The 20027-nt window shown below is 39.1% G+C and overlaps 1 protein-coding gene across 16 annotated transcripts in view; it reads right to left on the bottom strand.

Annotated features, from left to right (window-relative positions):
• MAGI2 (membrane associated guanylate kinase, WW and PDZ domain containing 2) overlaps positions 1 to 20027 on the bottom strand; it is a 741259-nt gene that overhangs the window by 237570 nt on the left and 483662 nt on the right. For all 16 annotated transcript variants that reach the window (XM_069878960.1, XM_069877803.1, XM_069878147.1 and 13 more), the window contains 2 exons: positions 15005 to 15220; positions 2339 to 2552 (listed from right to left, as the gene is read on the bottom strand). In XM_069878960.1, the coding sequence (XP_069735061.1) occupies positions 2339 to 2552; positions 15005 to 15220 (430 nt within the window). The remainder of the gene's footprint in view (positions 1 to 2338; positions 2553 to 15004; positions 15221 to 20027) is intronic.

The raw sequence follows: 20027 nt of genomic DNA, 5'->3' as shown, positions 1-20027 counted from the left end.
TGTCAAAAAAGAGAAAGAAAGGAAGAAATAGACCAAGCCATGCTCTAAAATATAACCATCCTCTGAAATATCCAGCGAATCTAGTATATGATTTTTTTCTTACTAGGCCTTGAGGCAGAGGGAATTCCTTCCAGTGTGCTTTACAAAATGCTAACTAGGCCATTAATGATTAATAACTAAATAATACTGTCTACAGACAGTTATCTTTCTTATGAAGTCACTCCCTCTCTCACTGTAAATCTGCCATGTTGCTTCTGATGGCAGTTTCAATAAATAAGCTCACGTACAAATTTTAGAGGTTAGTTTGAGGTGAATGAATGAAAATGCTGTCATGAAATCTGAGACATTTGGATATATCTGTAACAATCTGGAACCTGAGATTGCTGCTGCCTGAAGACCTTAGGGTTTAAAGGCATAATTCACAAGAGCATCAAATAAAGCAATAAGAGATGCTGCTTAGTATGACTTTTTTTTCACCCATTGTGATGTACACTTTAAAAATGTTTGTTTTTCATCTATTATTCAATAATCCAGTACAATCTTCACTACTGTTCAGGGAGATGTTGTTAGACAAATAGGTTTTTGTTGTCTTTTTATCTTTCCGTTTTTTTTTTTTGTGAAATCAAATGGAGTCTCTTCATGCTATTAACCAAAGACTTCTAAACAAAGAGGCAATTTAACAGCATCCCCACAGCATTACATTCCTACTTAACCCTGTGAAGACTGTGCAGTGTGAAAACTCAGATGATCAAAGAGCTGTTCCTCTGCTAGGATTCTAGTAAATAATCTGGAATTTTTACAGATGTGCCATTACACTTTTTTTTGCAATTACATTATAGAAGAATATAATCTCAAAGGCAAGAAGTCTTTATTACAGTCTTTCTATCCAGTCTGCACCTCTGATTGATATCTCTGCTTTGCATAACATTCATTTAGTGGAAGTGAATGATGAGCATTATCAGAATTGCAGTGTAAACCAGAGCATTTCCAGGAAAGGAAGTAAGCTGTAACATCAAAGGAATTTGTGGAGTGGAGTGGCAGCTCTGTAGAGTAGCAGGGCTATTTGCATTCACTGTATTAGTTAACAAATACATATTTATTTTCTATCAAACTGCCTGCCGTAGTATTGAGCACTGTCACAATTTGGTGTGCTAATGATCCCTCCTACCCCCACCCTCCAAACATATCACAGTTTTTTTTGTGACAACAAGTAAAATAAAAGTGCTACATAATTCAGCCTGCTTTATGTCAGAGCATTTGACATATGCAGAAAAATTAAATTTGGGAGTGAGGTAAGAAGGAAATAAGCATTCAAGCCAGCCCTGTGGTCATCCTAGTTCTGCTCTGCTTGCTTGGGCACAGTTACTATAATTACTCTCTTCCTAGAATAAACATATTTTCCCTCTTCAGCAAAGACAATTTTATTTTAATATTACTGCTCTTTTCAGCCTTGTATATTCCATAAGCTATAGCTGATCATGCCAGTGTTCAGGAAATATTATACACACAAACTCTATTCTTATTGTTTACACTTCATGTGACAGTCATTTTACATGAAACTGACTTAAAGCATAAACGACATCACCAAATGTTATTTTTATGAAAAAATCAGAGTAATTGTTAATGCTCCAAAGTGTTTATTTCCTTATAGCAATCACAAATGCTACTGCTCCCTCTTTAAGTGTTCTGCTGATTAAGACGTTGAGTTTTCCTTTCTCTTTTTGTGGAACATGAACTTATACTAACTCACTCATTTGCTGTTTTCTTACCCTGGCAAGATATATTAATGACAGCACTTAGACAAGAAAGAACATTGATACCCATTTGTTCAATGAGTGCGCTAATTAGCAAGAGTAGCCACAGGTATGTATAGCCTACCAACAGGAAAAACTTTCTCCACGTAATTAATTCTCCTCATTGTCCACTCATTTTTTTTGCTATTTCTAAATATAGCATGACCTCCCCCTACTGTTCACGAGCTAGTTTTTAGCCTGCCTATCTTCCTTTAAATTGGCAAAAAGTTCAACCCTCTGCACCCCTGTCCACATTAGGAAGGGTCCTGCAATTGCACTACTCTCCCATAAGCACCAGGACAGCAAAAAAAGCCTTGCTTTTGACAGAAGAAAGGAAAGCAGTCCAGTTATCTATCTTAAAAACAGCATGCTTTAATGCAAGTCAGTAATACAGGGATTGACACCAGCTCTCAGGAGCCTTGACATCCAGAACATTCCTGCTGTTTTAATGAGAAAGGACGAAATGCTCCACTCGGCCATACAAACCATTTCCCCATCCAGCTAAATACCATACAATTATTAGAAAGAGAAGAAATCAGACTCACTCAATAAAGTAGACTTCCCCCTTTTCGGTATAAGCCATTTCCCAGTTATCAGGCAGTGGGCCCAAGTCGTCATTCTCTTCTTGTTTAGTCTGCTTTGTTACATCCATATCCTCTTTTGCTTCTTCAGGCTGAGTATATCCTGGTGCAGGACAAGGTTGGGTGGAAGATACCTCACCTGAGGCACCTGTACTCTTCTCTTCATGTTCGCTTGACTCTACAAGAGAAGAAAAATTACAGGGTTTGGATATGCAAGTTAATGGTGGAGAATTTACTAGGTGCAAGTCTCCAAGGAATACTCTATGGACTGCAAGTCCTGAAATAAAGAGAAAAACTCTGTTGTCTTTACACAAGGGTCTCTCTGATCAAGCATTTTACCTGGAATAAAATAAAAGAAAATAAAGCAATGAACTCAAAATAAAACAAGGAACTAATAAAGAGCTAAGAAACAATTCAAAGAGTCCTGGCTTATTTTGTTCCAGGAGTCCTTCCAGACCAGCAGTTAGTATTGAGCAGAAGGCAGCCTCTTATCCAGCAGTGCTACTGTCTTGTGTCTTAAGTTTTCAAACTACAGATGCATAAAACAATTACGCTGCTGTTTTACTACAGGCACTTATTGCTTTACCTACATCCATACATCAAAGAAATCAATATGACATCCATCATCTCATAGCACTGCATTAACTGTATAGAAAGTGGTTGTGATTTTATTACCAGTATAACCTGCGGGAGGCTTAGTTTCCCACAGCCAATTGCAAATGCTTCTTATACGGAATATGATTCTGTCTCACTGCAACAAAGACCATATTCAGGAATGAGTCTTTCTTTCCTATGAATTTTTCAGCACTTGATCTATCAGTTCCCAGTTCAGTCCATATACTTCTAGATAAGCACGTGTAGAAGAACTTAGCGATACCTGTTAAAACATGCGCTGAACACAAACATAAGATGTAACCATAAAGGTACCTCAAAAAATCAGCTAAATTGAGACCAGGTGTGCAATATTAGGAGTCTAGATGTGCCTTATGTGTATTCTTGAACACTTACCTCCACATTTAAGAGCCTACATGTTCATCTGCATGTGAGGTAGGACTCCCATGTACACAATTATTGACAGTGAAGAAAACACAATCTTTTCTTGACTACTCTACTAGGTATGCGTTTGTAATCTGTGTTTTATCATATGGTCTATCCAGGAATTAGTTCTTAAGAAAATGTGTCAGTGGACGACAGAAGCTCTCAACTTTGGATCCTTCTTTCTGTTGCTCTTAAATGAATCCTGAACTCACTGAAAAAGTATTCAGGCCCCTATTTTTGGCCAAGCAAACTGCAACTAAATTAGTATTCAGGATTTTAATATATTGACTGAATCTTCAGTGACAACGATGGGATCCCAGTTGGCTGAAATGACCCTCCATGTTAAGTCAGATAAACCAAAATCAGTCCTGCTTAGGCTTAGGCTCAGTTTCTAGGTAGTAAAAATGAGGAGAGATGAAACTCAGATCTAATGAGCATGGCTTTACATTAAGTTACATGAAGGCTAATGACATAAGCTCATCAATAGATAAAATCATAGGAACACAGACAACTAATATCAGAGGAGTACTGAGAACATACTGTGAAATATGTTATAAAAGAAGTCAACAATGTAGTCTACAAGGTTCAAGAAGATGACTTTTTAAATGAACTAATGATGTATCAAGAACACAAAACTAGGCAAATACTTGTGTGAAATATGTAGGAGGTGGAAGACAACTTGAGTGTAATGATCTAATTTGTGATACTTAGGACAGCAGGAAAGAGAAATAAAAAGTTAACAACAATGATCTTAAAATCCCTGGATTTTAATAAACTCTCAGAGTTAATAACTTTAATGTTATGGCAAGCAACCATAAGGGAAAAGGAGATCAGAAGAACTGGTAAAGAATAAATAAACAATACTAAGAGTTCAAGCAAAAATTGTTCTAACAAAAAAAAAAGAAGAGGTCATTTTGATTAAGCCATGATTTTCCAATGGTCTGCTACTTTATTTAGAATTTTAAAAAAGGTGAAAACTAAATTAAATTGTTAAAGACGAACTGAGAAAACCATATGGGTATGTAACAGCAAAGCAGAATAGTCAGCCTAGAAAATGAGATAAAGTCAGGGACATTAGAGGTGACAAGAAAATCTTCTGCAAGTGGATCATAATAATAATAATAATAATACCAAAAGTAGACTCATTTCACTATGTGGGAAGGAAGGAAAGCTAATAACATATGATGCATAAGTTACCCAAGGCAGTTAGCACTCTTTTTGCCTCAGTCACTACTGCAAAAACATTACCTGTTATTAAATGACTAACATAATTAGTGTTTGCAATAGGGCTAAAGAACTAGGAGTTGAGTGGGCACAGAGCAAGTCAGGTACAACACAGCTAAAGCAGCCACTCTCAGCTGGCAGAGCATAATGAAGCGAAATGTAGACTACTGAGGAAACCAATGAAGCAGACTCATGGGTAGTAATGGCTACACCTTTGATACTTCATGGAGAAAAGAAACTAAGAAAAGACAGACAGATTCCTGCTTTTGGCAAATCATCCATGATTTAGGATTTTTAGATACTTTATACTTTTCATTTTCAAATATGTAAGTTCCCTTTGAAATAATTTGCTCAATTAATCCATTACAACTTTTTGTAAAAAGAGGAAGCGCTAGACCCACAGAACTGTAACATCACTTCTTTCTGTTTTTAATTCCTAGAAGGACCAGCAATCAAACCACCTACAGGCAAGTTTTTCAAAGATGACAAATAATTGTCAAGATATTTCCAAACAAAATTGTGTCAAACTAATTTTATTTCTTTTCATAATATAGTAACAGGCACTGTTCCTTGGGGAGGAATGGTAGATACAGCTTTCATGATCTTAAAAAAAGACTTCTGACATTGACACATACAGTATTTTTGAATAGTGTGGAAAAAAAATAATCAGATCCAATCTTGAACAGCTATGTGCAGCTCATGCTGCTAAATCTTTACTCATACAGGAACAGCGTGGTATTATTATCATTTTACACTGTTTGGAAATATGAATCTATTTGAAGTATGAAATGAGTTAGCAAGAGACACAAATGCAAGTTTTACTTGCATCCAACAACAGAGCAATAGGATCTCAGGGGATCTGAAGTCCCATCCTCCTTATTTACTACTCCCAAATACCCTTTTCTTCCCCAGCCTTGGCTTTCCAAACTATGTGGCATGTCTGGGGCAAAATGACACAATCAGCTGCAAAAAAAAAAAAAAAGATGGGGAGTAAATAACTGAAGGATGTCTAGTAATAATAGTATTGCAAAAGAAAAGCAAGCATCACAATAGGTAGGAAGAACAAGCATATGCAACACAGGTCCTTGCACCTTCAGATACAGTATGGTTTAATCAGGGGTAATGTGCCCAGTTTTAAGAATTTCATGTCAAGGAAGATGGGAAAAAGAAAGAAAAAAAAGATTGGAAAGGTGGGAAGACTGAAAACCAGATTTTTTTTAGTCTTGAGGAGAAAGTGATGGATAGCAGAAGCATTTTCAGATATGTAAAAGTTTTCTGCAAAGCAGAGAGGATATATGGGTTTGAATAGGACAATGTAATTGCTGACATATTCCTTGGTGGTTTTGTTCTTGTATTTCCAAAGCAAAAATAAGTTCTCGTCTGTCTCAAGGATCCTTGACAGATCTGTGACTTGTATTTCTGAGGCTTCATGCAGCCTTGACCACATTTCTACTATAGGAAGGATACTGTACAGATAAACTGGAGACAAGACATAAAATCACATGGTACACACAGCTTAGTGGTCGATAGGAATGGTTGGACTCGATAATCCTGGAGGTCTTTTCCAATCTAGTGATTCTGTGATTCTGTGATAGAGCATGCATTTGGTGTCACTGTTGTGTCTTGGGATTTTACTATGGTATCTGCAACACGTTCTTTCTCAAGATCTTATTAAAAAGGTCTGAGTCTTGATTTTCAATAACTATATTAAAAAATCCCAGCCATCATGATGGCAGAAAAAATGTGAAAATTAAACATTGAGGATTAGAAGAAATATTCTGAGCTTAACTAACACTAAGACTGCTAAGGGGAAAATGGAACCTGACATTTATCTAGTAACTTAAAAATATAAGTATTGCAAAGCAAATCTAATTAATAATTAATTACTGGATCATTATCTTTTAATAGCTTACTTTGACAATGGATGATGATATTATGATGAATAAACTCCCAAAAACTAAGGCAGAATTGTCTAATGCTACTAAATAACATTGTTTTACACAATGGACATCCTAGTCACACTTATCTGGAATACAGACCTATAGTGTCATCTTGCTATTTGTTATATATATTGATCGTTCACATACTCCAGGTAAGGTAGATATTCCCCTTACTGGTTTTCTTTCTACATATTTATATTCACATATAATGTTTGCTTTGATAAAAAACAGGAATTCTGGTTAAAAACTAGCAGTGTTGTAACTGTACAAATAAAGTTTGAAATATTACAGTAACACATTGTGAGCACAAATAATTATATTCAGACAATATATCAATATATGATATATAAAAATATTCCAATATTGTACCATAGTATGAGTCAAGAAGTATTTTTGTCACTAAAAAAACCAAACAACTGATTTACGTTGGGTGAAATAGCCTATTAGAGTTGCTGTCTCACTAGAAAAGAGATGACATGGTCCTGTTTCCGAAAGCATTTTACCACAGTATCACAAGAGTGAGTGTCCTAGGAAGGGACAGAATAGGCACCAATAAAGTTATTGCAGACTCATCACTGAATACTGTAAGTTCACCTCTGTAGTACTCCAGCTCCAAATACCAGCAGTTAAAGCATTACTGGTTGATAGGATGTATTCTCTATCCAGCCCTTAGAAAATATGGTGACCAATTTTAAAAAAATAACTGGCAGTTATGTTGTGATTGGCTCAGAATTCAAGCCCTCATGAACACTGTTGCTTGCACTTTAAATTAGTTCTTTTATTTACAGTCTGACTCTCGAAATTTGTCATCTAAATATGTCAGAGGACCTTGTCATTTTATGCATTTATTTTAATTTGGCAGATTATTCATGCAGTAAAGCTTAAAAACCTATTCCTTTCTTCCAAAAGAACCAACTCAGATGACCTAAGCAATATCAGCAGAGAACAAATTTAGTAAATATTATTAAATAATAATTCAAGGAGTGGTTTCAACAGCTTTTAAAGATAATATTGCAGATCCTTATATCCTTATTCTATCTAAATGACTAATTTGTTAAATTCTGCACAGGAAACAGTCCATCCATCTTAAATAAGTCTTGGACACAAGAGTAGTTTAACTCATGTTTGCCGAGCTATGTGCAACTAGTTTCTTGTGGAAATATCACTCTGCAGGCTTAGAGCTGCCCCCTCTCCCACAGAGCTGTAGCCATGTTTCAGTTTTGGTGCTTTGCATGATAGCCCTGCTCCCACTGACTGCTAACACAATAAGAACTAAGCTGATGTCGGGGAAGGGAAACAGGAGATGTGGAGACTGTGTGAGCATAGGTTATTCTGTAGGTTATAGGTTGTGACCTAGCTGTGATAAATTGAGGTTAGAGAACACACCTACAACAGAAATCAATGGATACCAACCTTTTTAAGTCTCATGGCTCGTGGATGCCATGTGTGTTATTTTCATGCCTCTGGCTGTCTTTGCTGTGTAATAATAAAAGAATAAGCTCAACCTGTTGCCTGGGACTACTGCACCTTGTGTGATGATTGATGGCATTGGGACTCTAGCCTTTTGCTTCATTATCAACCTAAAGGCATGGAATGATCATTTTGAAACTTCATGTCATGTCTTATCCTTCAATTAATTTGTGCCTGCCAGAACTTTCATTCTCTGGGTGCAACTTATCATTGCTCAAGTAGTTTAAGAATAATGCACATACATAAGCATTCTTTCAATGATAGAGTGGTTCTTCTGGAGTTTGAGTAATAAACACTTAATCAATCAGAAGTGTGATGCAAATGTGACATGACCAATACAGTGTCAAATCATGGTGCTTGTTGTGGAGAAGCCTGACTTAATTCTCTGCAGACACAAACAGCAAGAACAGTGTGTTGTAGTTTAGCCCACAGCCAGCAGCTAAACAGTACACACCTTCTCTCTCACCCCTCCCCACCTGACAGGATGGAGAGAAGAATGCAAAAAGAGAAGAAAAACTTGTGGGTTGAGATAAAAAAAATTTTAATAGAACAATAAAAGAAGAGAAAATAATTATAATAATAGTAACAGAATAGTAATAATAATTATAGTAGAATATATTAAAATACAGCCGCTCACTGGTGATGATTAGCCTGTCCCAAGCAGTTACTTCAGTTAGTGCAGTGGTAGCAGTGAGCACAGACAACACAGTGAATGCAGACATAGCTGTGAGTGGAACACTGTACATGGAATCTGAATGACCAATCCCCCCCAGTCCCACCCCAGATTCCCATTTTTAAACTGAGCATGATGTTATGGTATAGAATATTCCGTTGGTCAGTTTGGGTTAGCTGCCTTGGCCCTGCACCTGTGTGCTGAAGAAACAGGAAAATAAAAAATCCATGATTTCTTAGCAACAACTGAAAACATGAGTGCATTATCAACGCTCTTCTCGTAGTAGATCTAGCAGCTGATAGGAAGAAAATTAACTTTATGCCAACTGAGAATAAGCATTACCTGGCAACAACTAAAACAGTATTTTTTATCAACATTATTTTCATATCAAATTCAAAACACAGCAGTTACTGGGAAAAAAATTAACTCTATCCCAGCCAAAACCAAGACATAGTGAAAACTGAATGTTTGACAAGCAGGTTACAATTTAACCAAGAATCTTTTTACCTTTTTTGTCAAAGAATTAGTTTTTCAGAAATCACTCATTTCAACACAGTGTACATCAGAAAAGGTATCTCAGGTGCAAGATGTCTCATCTAAACCAGTGAATAGCAGAGACCCAACCCAGAGCAGCCAGAAGTCCAGTAACGTGGGCAATTGCACTAATTGCACAAAACCCAGTGCTAACTCTAGACTTGGCCACCTTAACAGTTAATCTATACATTGTGTCTCTCACATGCTGCTTGAGATCTTAATTTAAATTTAACCATCTAGGCCCCTCTGTAGGCTGAATTAAGCATTCTAGATTGTAAAGGAGATCCCCTAAAGTGGGCATCTAAACCAGCTATTGGTCTCTTTGCAATTGCCTCCTTCTCCTTACTTTAAAGAAAGAGAGCAGGGACAAGCAGTTCAAATAAAAAGTAAGGCATTTAGACATATAATTTATGAAATTTGGATGAGAAACATTCCATCTCCCAATTAACCCCATTTTGTCCCAAGAGAACTTGGTCTGGGATGAAGGACTGTGAGTATTCCATTCTATAATGGCCAAAAGCTTCATCCTGAATCACAGAACCACAGAATCAATCATTGCGTTGGAAAAGACTCACAGGATCACTGAGTCCAACTATTCCTATCAAACACTAAACCATGCCCCTCAGTACCTCATACATCCATCTTTTAAATACCTCTAGGGAAGGTGACTCAACCACCTCCCTGGGCAGCCTGTTCCAGTGTCCAATGACCCCTTCTGTGAAAATCTTTTTCCTAATGTCCAGCCTGAACCACACCTGGTGGAGCTTGAGGCCATTTCCCCTTGTCCTGTCCCCTGTCACTTGGGAGAAGAGGCCAGCACCCTCCTCTCTAGAACCTCCTTTCAGGTAGTTATAGAGAGCAATAACGTATTCCCTCAGCCTTCTCTTCTCTAGGCTAAACAACTCATTCCCTGAGCCACTCCTCATAAGGCCTGTTCTCCAGCCCATTCACCAGCTTCGTTGCTCTTCTCTGGACTTGCTCCAGAGACTCAACATCCTTCTTGTGGTGAGGGGCCCAGAACTGAACACAGGATTCGAGGAGTGGTCTCACCAGTGCCGAGTACAGAGGGAGAATAACCTCCCTGGACCTGCTGGTCATGCCATGTCTGATACAAGCCAAGATGCCATTGGCCTTCTTGGCCACCTGGGCTCATGTTCAGTCGGCTGTCAACCAACACCCTCAGGTCCTTCTCCTCCAGGCAGCTTTCTAGACAGACTTCTCCTAGTCTGTAGCACTGCACAGGGTTGTTGTGCCCCAAGTGCAGGACCCGGCACTTGGCCTTGTTAAACCTCATGCCATTGGACTCTGCCCAGCAGTCCAGCCTGTTCAGATCCCTTTGCAGAGCCTCCCTACCCTCCAGCAGATCGACACTTCCACCCAGCTTAGTGTTGTCCGCAAACTTGCTAAGGGTGCACTCAATGCCTTCATCCAGGTCATTGATAGAGACATTGAACAGGGCTGGACCCAGAACTGAGCCCTGGGGAACCCCACTTGTCACTGGCCTCCAGCTGGATTTCGCACCATTTCCCACCACTCTCTGGGCCCGGCCAGCCAACAGGTTTTCCACCCAGGAGAGTGTGCGCCTGTCCAGCCCAGAGGCTGACATTTTTCTAAGCAGAATGCTGTGAGAAACTGTGTCAAAGGCTTTACTGAAGTCCAAGAAGACTAGATCCACAGCCTTTCCCTTGTCCAGTAGGCAAGTCACTTTTTGTCATAGAAGGCGATCAGCTTAGTTTGGCAAGACCTGCCTTTTGTGAACCCGTGTTGACTGGGCCTGATCACCTGGTTCTCTTGCATGTGCTTCATGATAGCACTCAGGATCACCTGTTCCATGACTTTCCCTGGCACTGAGGTCAGACTGACAGGCCTGTAGTTCCCTGGGTCCTCCCTGCACCCTTCTTGTAGATGGGCACAACATCAGCCAGCCTCCGGTCCAGTGGAACTTCCCCAGTCTTCCAGGACTGTTGGAAGATGAAGGAAAGGGGTGTAGCAAGCACATCCGTCAGCTCCCTCAATACTCTTCGATGGATCCCATCTGGCCCCATAGACTTGTGGGTGTCTAGCTGGGTAAGCAAGTCTCTAACCACCTCCTCTTGGATCATGGGAGCCTCAATCTGCTCCTCTAACTCCTCGGTATGTACACACAGGGAACAACTTTCCTTATTATTAAAGACTGAGGCATTTTCCCCAGAGCCCTCAAGTCCCTCTTAATTGCTCTCAGCTTCTTGCACTGTGTGTCATCGTGGCCCATCTGAAATACTAGCAGAGGGGAATAATTTGTGGCTTTCACCAAGGGAGGATATTTTCAAGTGATGTCCTTCACTGATGCTCCAGTAGGCCACAGACCTCCCTGTGGAATGGTCTCTCTGTTCCCTTTAGAAGGGAATCCCCCAAGACAATCACTCTCCTCTTCTTTTTCTCAGAGGATGTTTTGATGGTCATTTGAGGATGGCGCAGCCTATGGAAGGTTTCTAGGCTGTGGGAGCCACCCTCTTCATCTGTGGGGATGGATTCCACTTGCAGTGCTTCGTATTTATTCTGCAAGAGTATCTGGGGGTTTGTTGTCTGAATGGGGACAACAGGCTTCCTGCGCCGGGTGGGAACTTACTGCCATTCCCCAAATCTTTTTCCCTCAGTCTTGCAGTTGGCAGATGGGTGGTGCACAGATGTGCTAGCTCTGGCAGCCTGCTGAGTTTGTGAGAGGGCACTGCTCCACTGAGCCATTTCCCTCTCTGCCACCAAGCGCAGGAGTTCCTCCATGCGAGCGCAGCTTCCAGAAGTGAAGTCAGTACCAGTGGCGTGAGTCAGTGTGGGAGGGGGGCACTGCCTGCAGCCCAGGGTCTGGGTAGCTGCATGTGCCCACTGAGGCTCTGTCTGGGTGGCAACATCCACCTCAGCTGCTGCAGCACACGCGGCAGCTTTAATTTTATGCTGAGTGGCCACTATGGTCCTCGGTCCCCTCTGGCCAGCCTCCAGCCCCTAAAAGAGAAGAACTGAGAAGATCCATGTTGGACTCTGGGCTGAGGACAGGTGACAAAAATTAGAAAGAATAAACACGCTGGACAGCACAAATTAACAAGACAATTATGAATCATAGGTGAAGATCACCACCTTGTCCATATGCAACTGCTTGAGGGAAATTTGATGGCCTATGAAGTAAGGTATGTGGAAGTGAATTAATGAAAACTTGATTGCTATTAGTAAAGCTCAGATGCACAGATTATCTCAACAGACTCTGAAAAGCAGTCTGGAAAATCAGACCAAAAGCACAAAGATCTCTGCAACTACAAGTGTGTCTTACTGGTCTTATAAAGAAGGGTTTATTTTCTTCAGATTCATCTTAGACCTGATAGTATTTCATTCCAGCAGCCCTTGGCATTACAGCAGTCCTTTGAGTTGCCATTCTGTTACTTTTGGCAGTTAATAATCCATTAAGTTCCTGGGCATCAATATCCCAAGAGTCCCGTATTTAATAAAAGACTCCCATTAGAAGCAAATAATTTAAAATGGAATGCACTTTCTAAAAGAACTGGAAATAACAAATACCCTACCTTCATTGCTTTTTTATAAAAAATAGATTGGTCCCCCCACCAAGAGTTTAAAAAAACAAAAACCCCTATCGTGTTCTGGTTTTCCTGATTATTCAAAGCCATAAACTACAAACACCTTTTAGAGGTAGCTAAGACCCTGTCAGCTCTTAGAGAAAATGACTGCAGTAACAGGGTCCGTGGGAGCTACACTGCCCAACAAAGACAACGCAGCATGTATGTACAGAGCTGCTTTGCTAAAATCCCCAAAGTCCTTAATCAGTGTAAATGAACAACAAAACTCTGCTTATGAAACCATGAGAGCCAACACAGGCACTGTTTGTTCTGCTGGCCACATCTACAGGAATTACTTTGTAGGGGGGCACAGAGGGGGAGGAGGTGGGGCTATCTTAAGACTGCTGCTCATATATTTCATTTTGTAACACAGCACATGCCAGTCCCCTGTTTCTTGGGTGCCACCTAGTCATTGTCCACATAGATTTTGCCTGGGAGAAGCAAATTATAGGTGTACAACACAAGGAGAAAAGCAGGTAAATGTCGCCTCTTGATGGAGTTTGAGCTGAAACGTATTGCCCTCAAAATTGCTCCTCAGTAATGGTCTGTTATGTGGCACATTTCGAATAACTGCAAAGAATTATCTTTCTAATGATTTCTACAATACACATGAGAGACCAAATCCTGCCTTTCCCTCTTTTGCTGTGGAAGTATCCTGGCAACAGAACCAGTGCTGATGTTTTATGTAAGGATTTCTGGTCTTCATCCTTTTCTGCTTAGCTTGTAGAAAAGGCACTAACTATCAGACCATTGCTGACACATGCCATGTTGTGTGCAAGGGATGAGCAAAGCCCATACAGCATGTGATGGCAACAGCCAGGGAGTAATGCTGCAGCCCTATGGTGATCTTAGAGGGAAGAATGAGATTCACTTTCACCCTACTGCTCCCTGCCACCCCCTTTTTACATGGGAATGGATTCTGCACACGGATTTGCCCTTACATGTTACACTGGGTAAAAACTACAGAAAAGTGTGTGGCAAATACACCTTTGATGCCAAGATACTAGATTTGATACACTTTCTAATGGAGTAGGAGAAAAAAAAAGTAGAATCTGCAGCATGAAAAAACTTTTTACAGTGGTTAGAAGTTTAAGTAATGGATTTTTTTGTTTCTCATTTACATACACATTTAGAGTAGTTGCACTATTTCATTTTATCTTCTCATCCATATGATTGTCAGTACAGAATTCTACTTACATGATTTGTTTCAGAATTTCTAATTTTACCAAAAAGGATTCACAGAGATATTTCTCAAAGAGACAGAGAAGTCTAAATTCTAAAATTTCCTTCTTGAACAACAACAACAACAAAATAATTTCTTAAATGGTATTTCAGAATAAAAATTATTAAGTACTGCAAGATAGTGACTTGCTGAAACATTGAAGGGGAAGCCGATTACCTCCTTGGGAAAAGGTATGAGTATTCTTAGTCAGGATACTGGTCAATATCTTGAGCCTCTTTTATTCTGAAAAACTATGATCCAAGGGGTAAAATAACTGCTGCCTTTTAGGGCTAGACAACTGAAACTTTTATCAGCTTTATGCAGGCTCTGGAACATTGCTGAAAACTGTCCTTCCTGGTAGTACTACCAGCTAAGTTTCATTGCTGCTGCCACAAATTCAATAATGTGATTACAACTTTACTTTTCTACAATATTACTGAGATTTCACAACAATTTATAGAAGTTCACTTCATAATGCACTGAGCTCTTCCATATCATCGTTTGAGGACAGGGAAACCTGAAGCACAGAGACTTGATTCATTTGACAAAAGCTGCCGTTCTCTAGACTCCCTCTATAGTCAATGGACAGAAACAGGCACTTGTGATTGCCTTCCTAACCTAAAAATCTAAAACAGGTCACAGGAACTATACTCAGAAAGTAGGTATTTTTCCATTTTGTGTATAAGGAGGGTTCAAAGGAAGTAATTTAGAGGTAGATATCTTTACGGTAGCTGAGAAAAGTGAGATGACTCGCCAAAATGGAGGCCAAGTAATTTCTTTTAGGTTTCAGAGAAATCCTATCATTCAGGATTCCTGGCTTTCAGTCTTGCAAGAACATCCTTACCTGAACATGCATATTCTCACTGCAGAAGGAGGTAACTGAGGTCTGTGAATAACAGAAATGCAAAGTAAGAAGGAAGAACAGACCTGGTGTTACTGTCACGTCATTTCCATTGACCACAGGTCTTTCTTCCTCTTCTTCCTCTGGTGGCTCAACACCCGTCTTCTCCATGTTGCTTACAGACTTATTCCTTTTACGTTTGCCTTCAGCCCCAGGGGTGCCACCTGGGAGGATCTGATCTGTTACATTTAACAGCAATGGAGCTGGCTCTGCTGGAGGCTTTGGAGTGCCGTAATAGTTGTCTGCCAAAAAAAAAAAAAAGAGAGTAAAAAAATAGAGTAACACAAAAATGCTGCTTTTTCCTTTCTCTTACATTAATAAGATTATATGAGGTAGGATCTGTTTCAACAGCTGATAGAAAGATTAGTTCAAAATGTTTTCTGTGAAGTTAAATATTCACCTTTCATGAAAAGGTAATAAATTTTCAGGGTGGTAGCACTAATGATTAAATCATGCTTACATGTATATACCATGCTAGCACTTACTGAAACTTTAACAGTGTAGGTTAATATTTCTCTCATCCAAATATGCGACAGCTTTTATTTCACACCATTAGATAAGACAAATTTGTTTTCTAACCTTTATGCCATAATACAAAAGTTCCTGAAGAATTAAAAGGACCATAAAAGTATTGGCTATTGACTGTTATATCATTTTCATCCTCCCAAAATTCTCCCATCTGCTTAGAAATAAAATAATCTTTCAATGATTCAGAGATCTGCAGTTTTCTTATTTGTCAAAATTTTGCTATTCATGAGCTCCAGCTTTGTAATAGTTAATGCTAATATATTTTCAAAGAAAGTTGAAACCCTATGCTTTAAGGCTTAAAATTATCTCAGAGTACTAAGGAATTCTGAGAAGATTTAAGGTGAATGACAGATTACCCTCTATTTGTCTCTCATGAAATTTCTGGCAATTTCCTCTGAATCATCTACTTTTCTGTTAGAAGGTTTATCAGATTTGATGGATTGTGGTCAGATCTTATCTCTCAATATCAATATGTTTGCATTTCTACCACATCTGGTCTTAAAAATGTTTTCTTACTGATACCTCAAATTTTCCTTAAAAAATAGAAATAAAATATCAAAATAATAAATAATGGAATATATAAAAACAACAGCAAGTCCTCTCTAGAAGCAAACATTAAGAGTAATATAAGACAGAAGTATCTTTTTTCATCTGCAAGTTGCATGAAAGGCAGTGAACACAATGCCTTACAAGTAGATTCTTTTCAGTAGTTAGAATGGGAAACTAAAAATACTGTCCAGCTCTGAGAAACTTTTTCAAAGAAAAAAGAACCTATGTAAGGATATTAAGTTGCTGAAGATATTTGTAGACTATATGACATTTTCTAATTCTTATCTGACAATTTAGGGCTTCTGCACAATCAAATAATAATATAAACTGGCAAAAATTATTTTAACCACATACAAGCGCAACACACAAAGAAATACATTATATACATATTTTGGAAAAAGGATTCCTTGGTTTAAAAAATTCCTTCCTGACCTAAGCCATTTTACCAGTCTGAAAATTAATCAGTCCCCCAGATGCCATAAGCTTCACAGAATTTGTGAAGTATGCGCTGATTTTTACTGATTTCATAAATATCAGTACACCGATTCTGGGATTATAGGACCACAGTGACACAAACCATGAAAGTGAAGTGCAGTACATTGGCTTTTTTTCCCCTTTGTTCTTAGTTTCAACGCTGTCATACAAAATTGAAAGCCGTTCTAATTAGCAGTAATGCTAGCATCTTGAATAGCAGATAAGATGTATTAAATGAAGGACATGCTTATTCTATTTTTAGATATTAAATACTTTCTTTCACTTCAACTGACTATGTACATTAGTAGGAGACAGAGACAAAAATCTTAACAGAAAATGTCTATGATTATTCCATACATGAAAATCTCAGATACACTTTTAAAATTAGAAGCCAGAGCATTTAACTCTTTCAATGCCAAAATGAAAGTGCAGTTACATTTTCAAATTCTGCCCTCTAAAATAACACATTCTATGCTTTATGGTCCAGTAACCAATGATTTAAAAGTGAGTTTTGCATTATTGATTTCTTCTATCTGTCTATCTGTCTATCTATCTTCCTACCCACCTAACTATCCTTAAATCAAATATACACATAAGCAGTGCAAATAAAAGTAAGAAATCAGTGCACATATATTGACATAATCAGTGCATCATAAAAATGACGAAAAGAATCAGTACAGTTCCAAAGGAAAAAATGTGTAGGATGAGAGACGCAGACATTTCAATGAAGAAGTGATGCTCTATTAAAGAAAAACTAGAATTAATGTGAACTTTATCTTTTATCATAGAATCATAAAATCATAGGATCGTTAAGGTTGGAGAAGACCTCTAAGATCATCAAGACCAGTCATCAGTCCAACACCACCTGCCTACTAAACCATGTCTCGAAGTGCCACATCTACATGCGTTTTGAATACCTCCAGGGATGGTGACTCCATCACTTCCCTGGGCACCCTGTTGCAATGCTTGGTGACCCTTTTGGTAAAGCAGCTTTTCCTAATATCCAGTGTAAACCTCCCCTGACACAACTTGAGGCCATTTCTTCTTGCCCTATTGCTAGTCACCTTGGACAAGAGACAAAAATCTGTCTCACTGCAACCTCCTTTCAAGCAGCTGTAGAGAGTGATAAGTTCTCCACTCAGCCTCCTCTTCTCCAGACTAAACAATCATAGTTCCATCAACTGCTCATCATAAGACTTGTGCTCCAGACCTAACACAAGCTTCACTGCCCTTCTCCCACTGTCCCATCAAAAAGAGCTTCTCAGTGTCCTGAAATTCCCTGCCTAACCCTTAGAAATTACCATTATAGCTAATGTGAGACCCTCTCATAAAGCCTCAGCAATTATTATATCTAGGCATAATGCAGAGACTAAATGTTTAAACACGCAAACTTTTGTTGCAATGCTGCAACAACAAATCTCAGATAAAAACAGTTCTTTCTAATCTTGCCTGAGCAGTGGACAGGGCTGGTTCAAGATGATGCTGTTGAAACAGTAATCATAAAGTACTGAAATTCAGCTTCCTGCAGATACAAAAAGCATACCAAATAAGTAATTTCAATTGTGTTTAATTTAAAAAAAAGAATTTTTAAAAAAAGAAATCTTACTAAATGAGAATATATATATCCCGTGATCATTTGTAGTCAAAAAAGCCAGCAGTTAGGAGCTTTAAAAAAAGTATTGAGGCACAAAACAGAAAACACCTTTACAGCACTATACAAACCCACATTTGTATACTGCCTGCTGTTCTGGTACTTGCCTCTCAAAAATTACATGGGGGAACGAAAGAAGGGCAATTAAAGCTTGGAACTGCTTAAATTGATTTGGAGTTTTCAGCTTGGAAATGGGACAACTGAAGTGGGATATGGCAGATACGTGTAAAATCAGGAGAACCTTGGGAAAGTGCCTAGAAAATGAATGAATGAATGCTTGGCTTCTCACTACATGAGAACAAGAAGATGCCCAATGAAATTAGCAGGTTTAAAACAAGCAAAGGAAATGTTTTTTTCACACAGCATAAGAGAATAGTGGCAGTCACTGTTAGATGCTGCCAGTATCATAAATACAGTCCAAAAGCAAGTATACAAAGTCACTGAAGAAAAAGAAAACATGAAAGACTATTAAATGTAAAGGTAGAAATTTTGAATCAAGAGTTCCACATAATGTAGATCAGTGGAGCACAGAATGTATCGCTGCGTGACTTCCCTGTTCTTATATTTTTTGCCTTAGCACCTATCAAGGGGCAGTAAAAGAGGCTGAGTATTGGGCTACAGTTTCCCTTGGTTTGATTCAGTGCAGCTGCTCTTTTACTCAGGTGCCTCCTTGTTACACTTAAAAACTGTGAGCATATTCCTCTGCCAGCCCTGAACAAGGTCAAGGGGTCAGTTTAAGCCAGCAGAGCTTAAGTTAAGCTCTTTGTGCTGGACCTGACTAAAAGCCTTTATGCAGACAGGCAGTGCAGAACACATATTTAACTGTGGAAAAACTGCTGCTGCTTAATCCATCTTGCTGCTGTGCCTGATTGTCTCAGTGCTCTCCGCATGTTTGCAAGAGCAGTTGAACACTGAAGATGGTCTAACCTAACCTGTTTGACCCTGCTGTCACAGTTGCTTGGAAGCCATAGCGCAGTTACAATTACCAAGTATACCCTGTCACCCCTAAGCTGTATGAAAAGGCCCAACTGATTCTGCAAAGAAGGAGTCAGATAAATTTAATGGGGAGGTTGGCCCTGATGACAGAGACCAGATAAGTAAGTCAGAAAATCAGGAGAAGCATAAGAAGGAGAAAATGAGGAGGACAAAGAAGCTATTTTTTTTCTTAATCTGATCTCACCAATGTTAGAAAGTAGTAAGACTTTTATTTTATCGATAAAGTGTTTGATGATGAAGCAATAGATCCTAACTTGCTTGCTGAGAAAAGGTAAGCCCTTGTGGAAGAAAAAAAGACAAAGAATTTGGATGGTAGTAAAGAAGGAGAAGAATCACTATGCTGAAATTTTAACAATAATCAGATCTGGTAACAGTCTCTATACTGATGTGCTTGACACCCAGAGATCCCCGGTACTGGATGCAGTTATCAATGTGTCTCCCAAGATGTTGCACTCCACTTCGCACTGCATTGCAGGGACTGACCTATATGCACTTTCCTCTGCCTGGCCTTGACAAGCACCTTCACCGCCAGCTTCCCAGCCCCTCTCTCCTTCTGTGAGGAAAGATGCCAAAATGCAGGACAAAGCAGTTATCTCCACTTTCCATCCTTCCAGGTGGGAAGGCTTTTACCAGCTCTGTATCCCTAGCTGTGGATGGTCTGCATCTCCTCCAGTGGAGGAGAACATAGCTGGTGCCCATAGATCCTGGCACCAGCCAGCGTGAACTGTTAGATTGAGGAGGATGGGGGTTACTGCTTGGAGTGTTCTTGGCTCCTGAAGCTCCACTGACCTCATCTAAAAATATAAAGTCTAATTATAAAAGTAAGTATCATGAAAAGCTAAAAGCTATGC

The sequence above is a fragment of the Phaenicophaeus curvirostris genome, chromosome 1 (genome assembly GCF_032191515.1).
Source record: "Phaenicophaeus curvirostris isolate KB17595 chromosome 1, BPBGC_Pcur_1.0, whole genome shotgun sequence".
In the NCBI taxonomy this organism is placed as follows: Eukaryota; Metazoa; Chordata; class Aves; order Cuculiformes; family Cuculidae; genus Phaenicophaeus; species Phaenicophaeus curvirostris.
The sequence above is the reverse complement of the archived record's forward strand: the minus strand, read 5'-3'. Positions and strand labels throughout refer to the sequence as shown.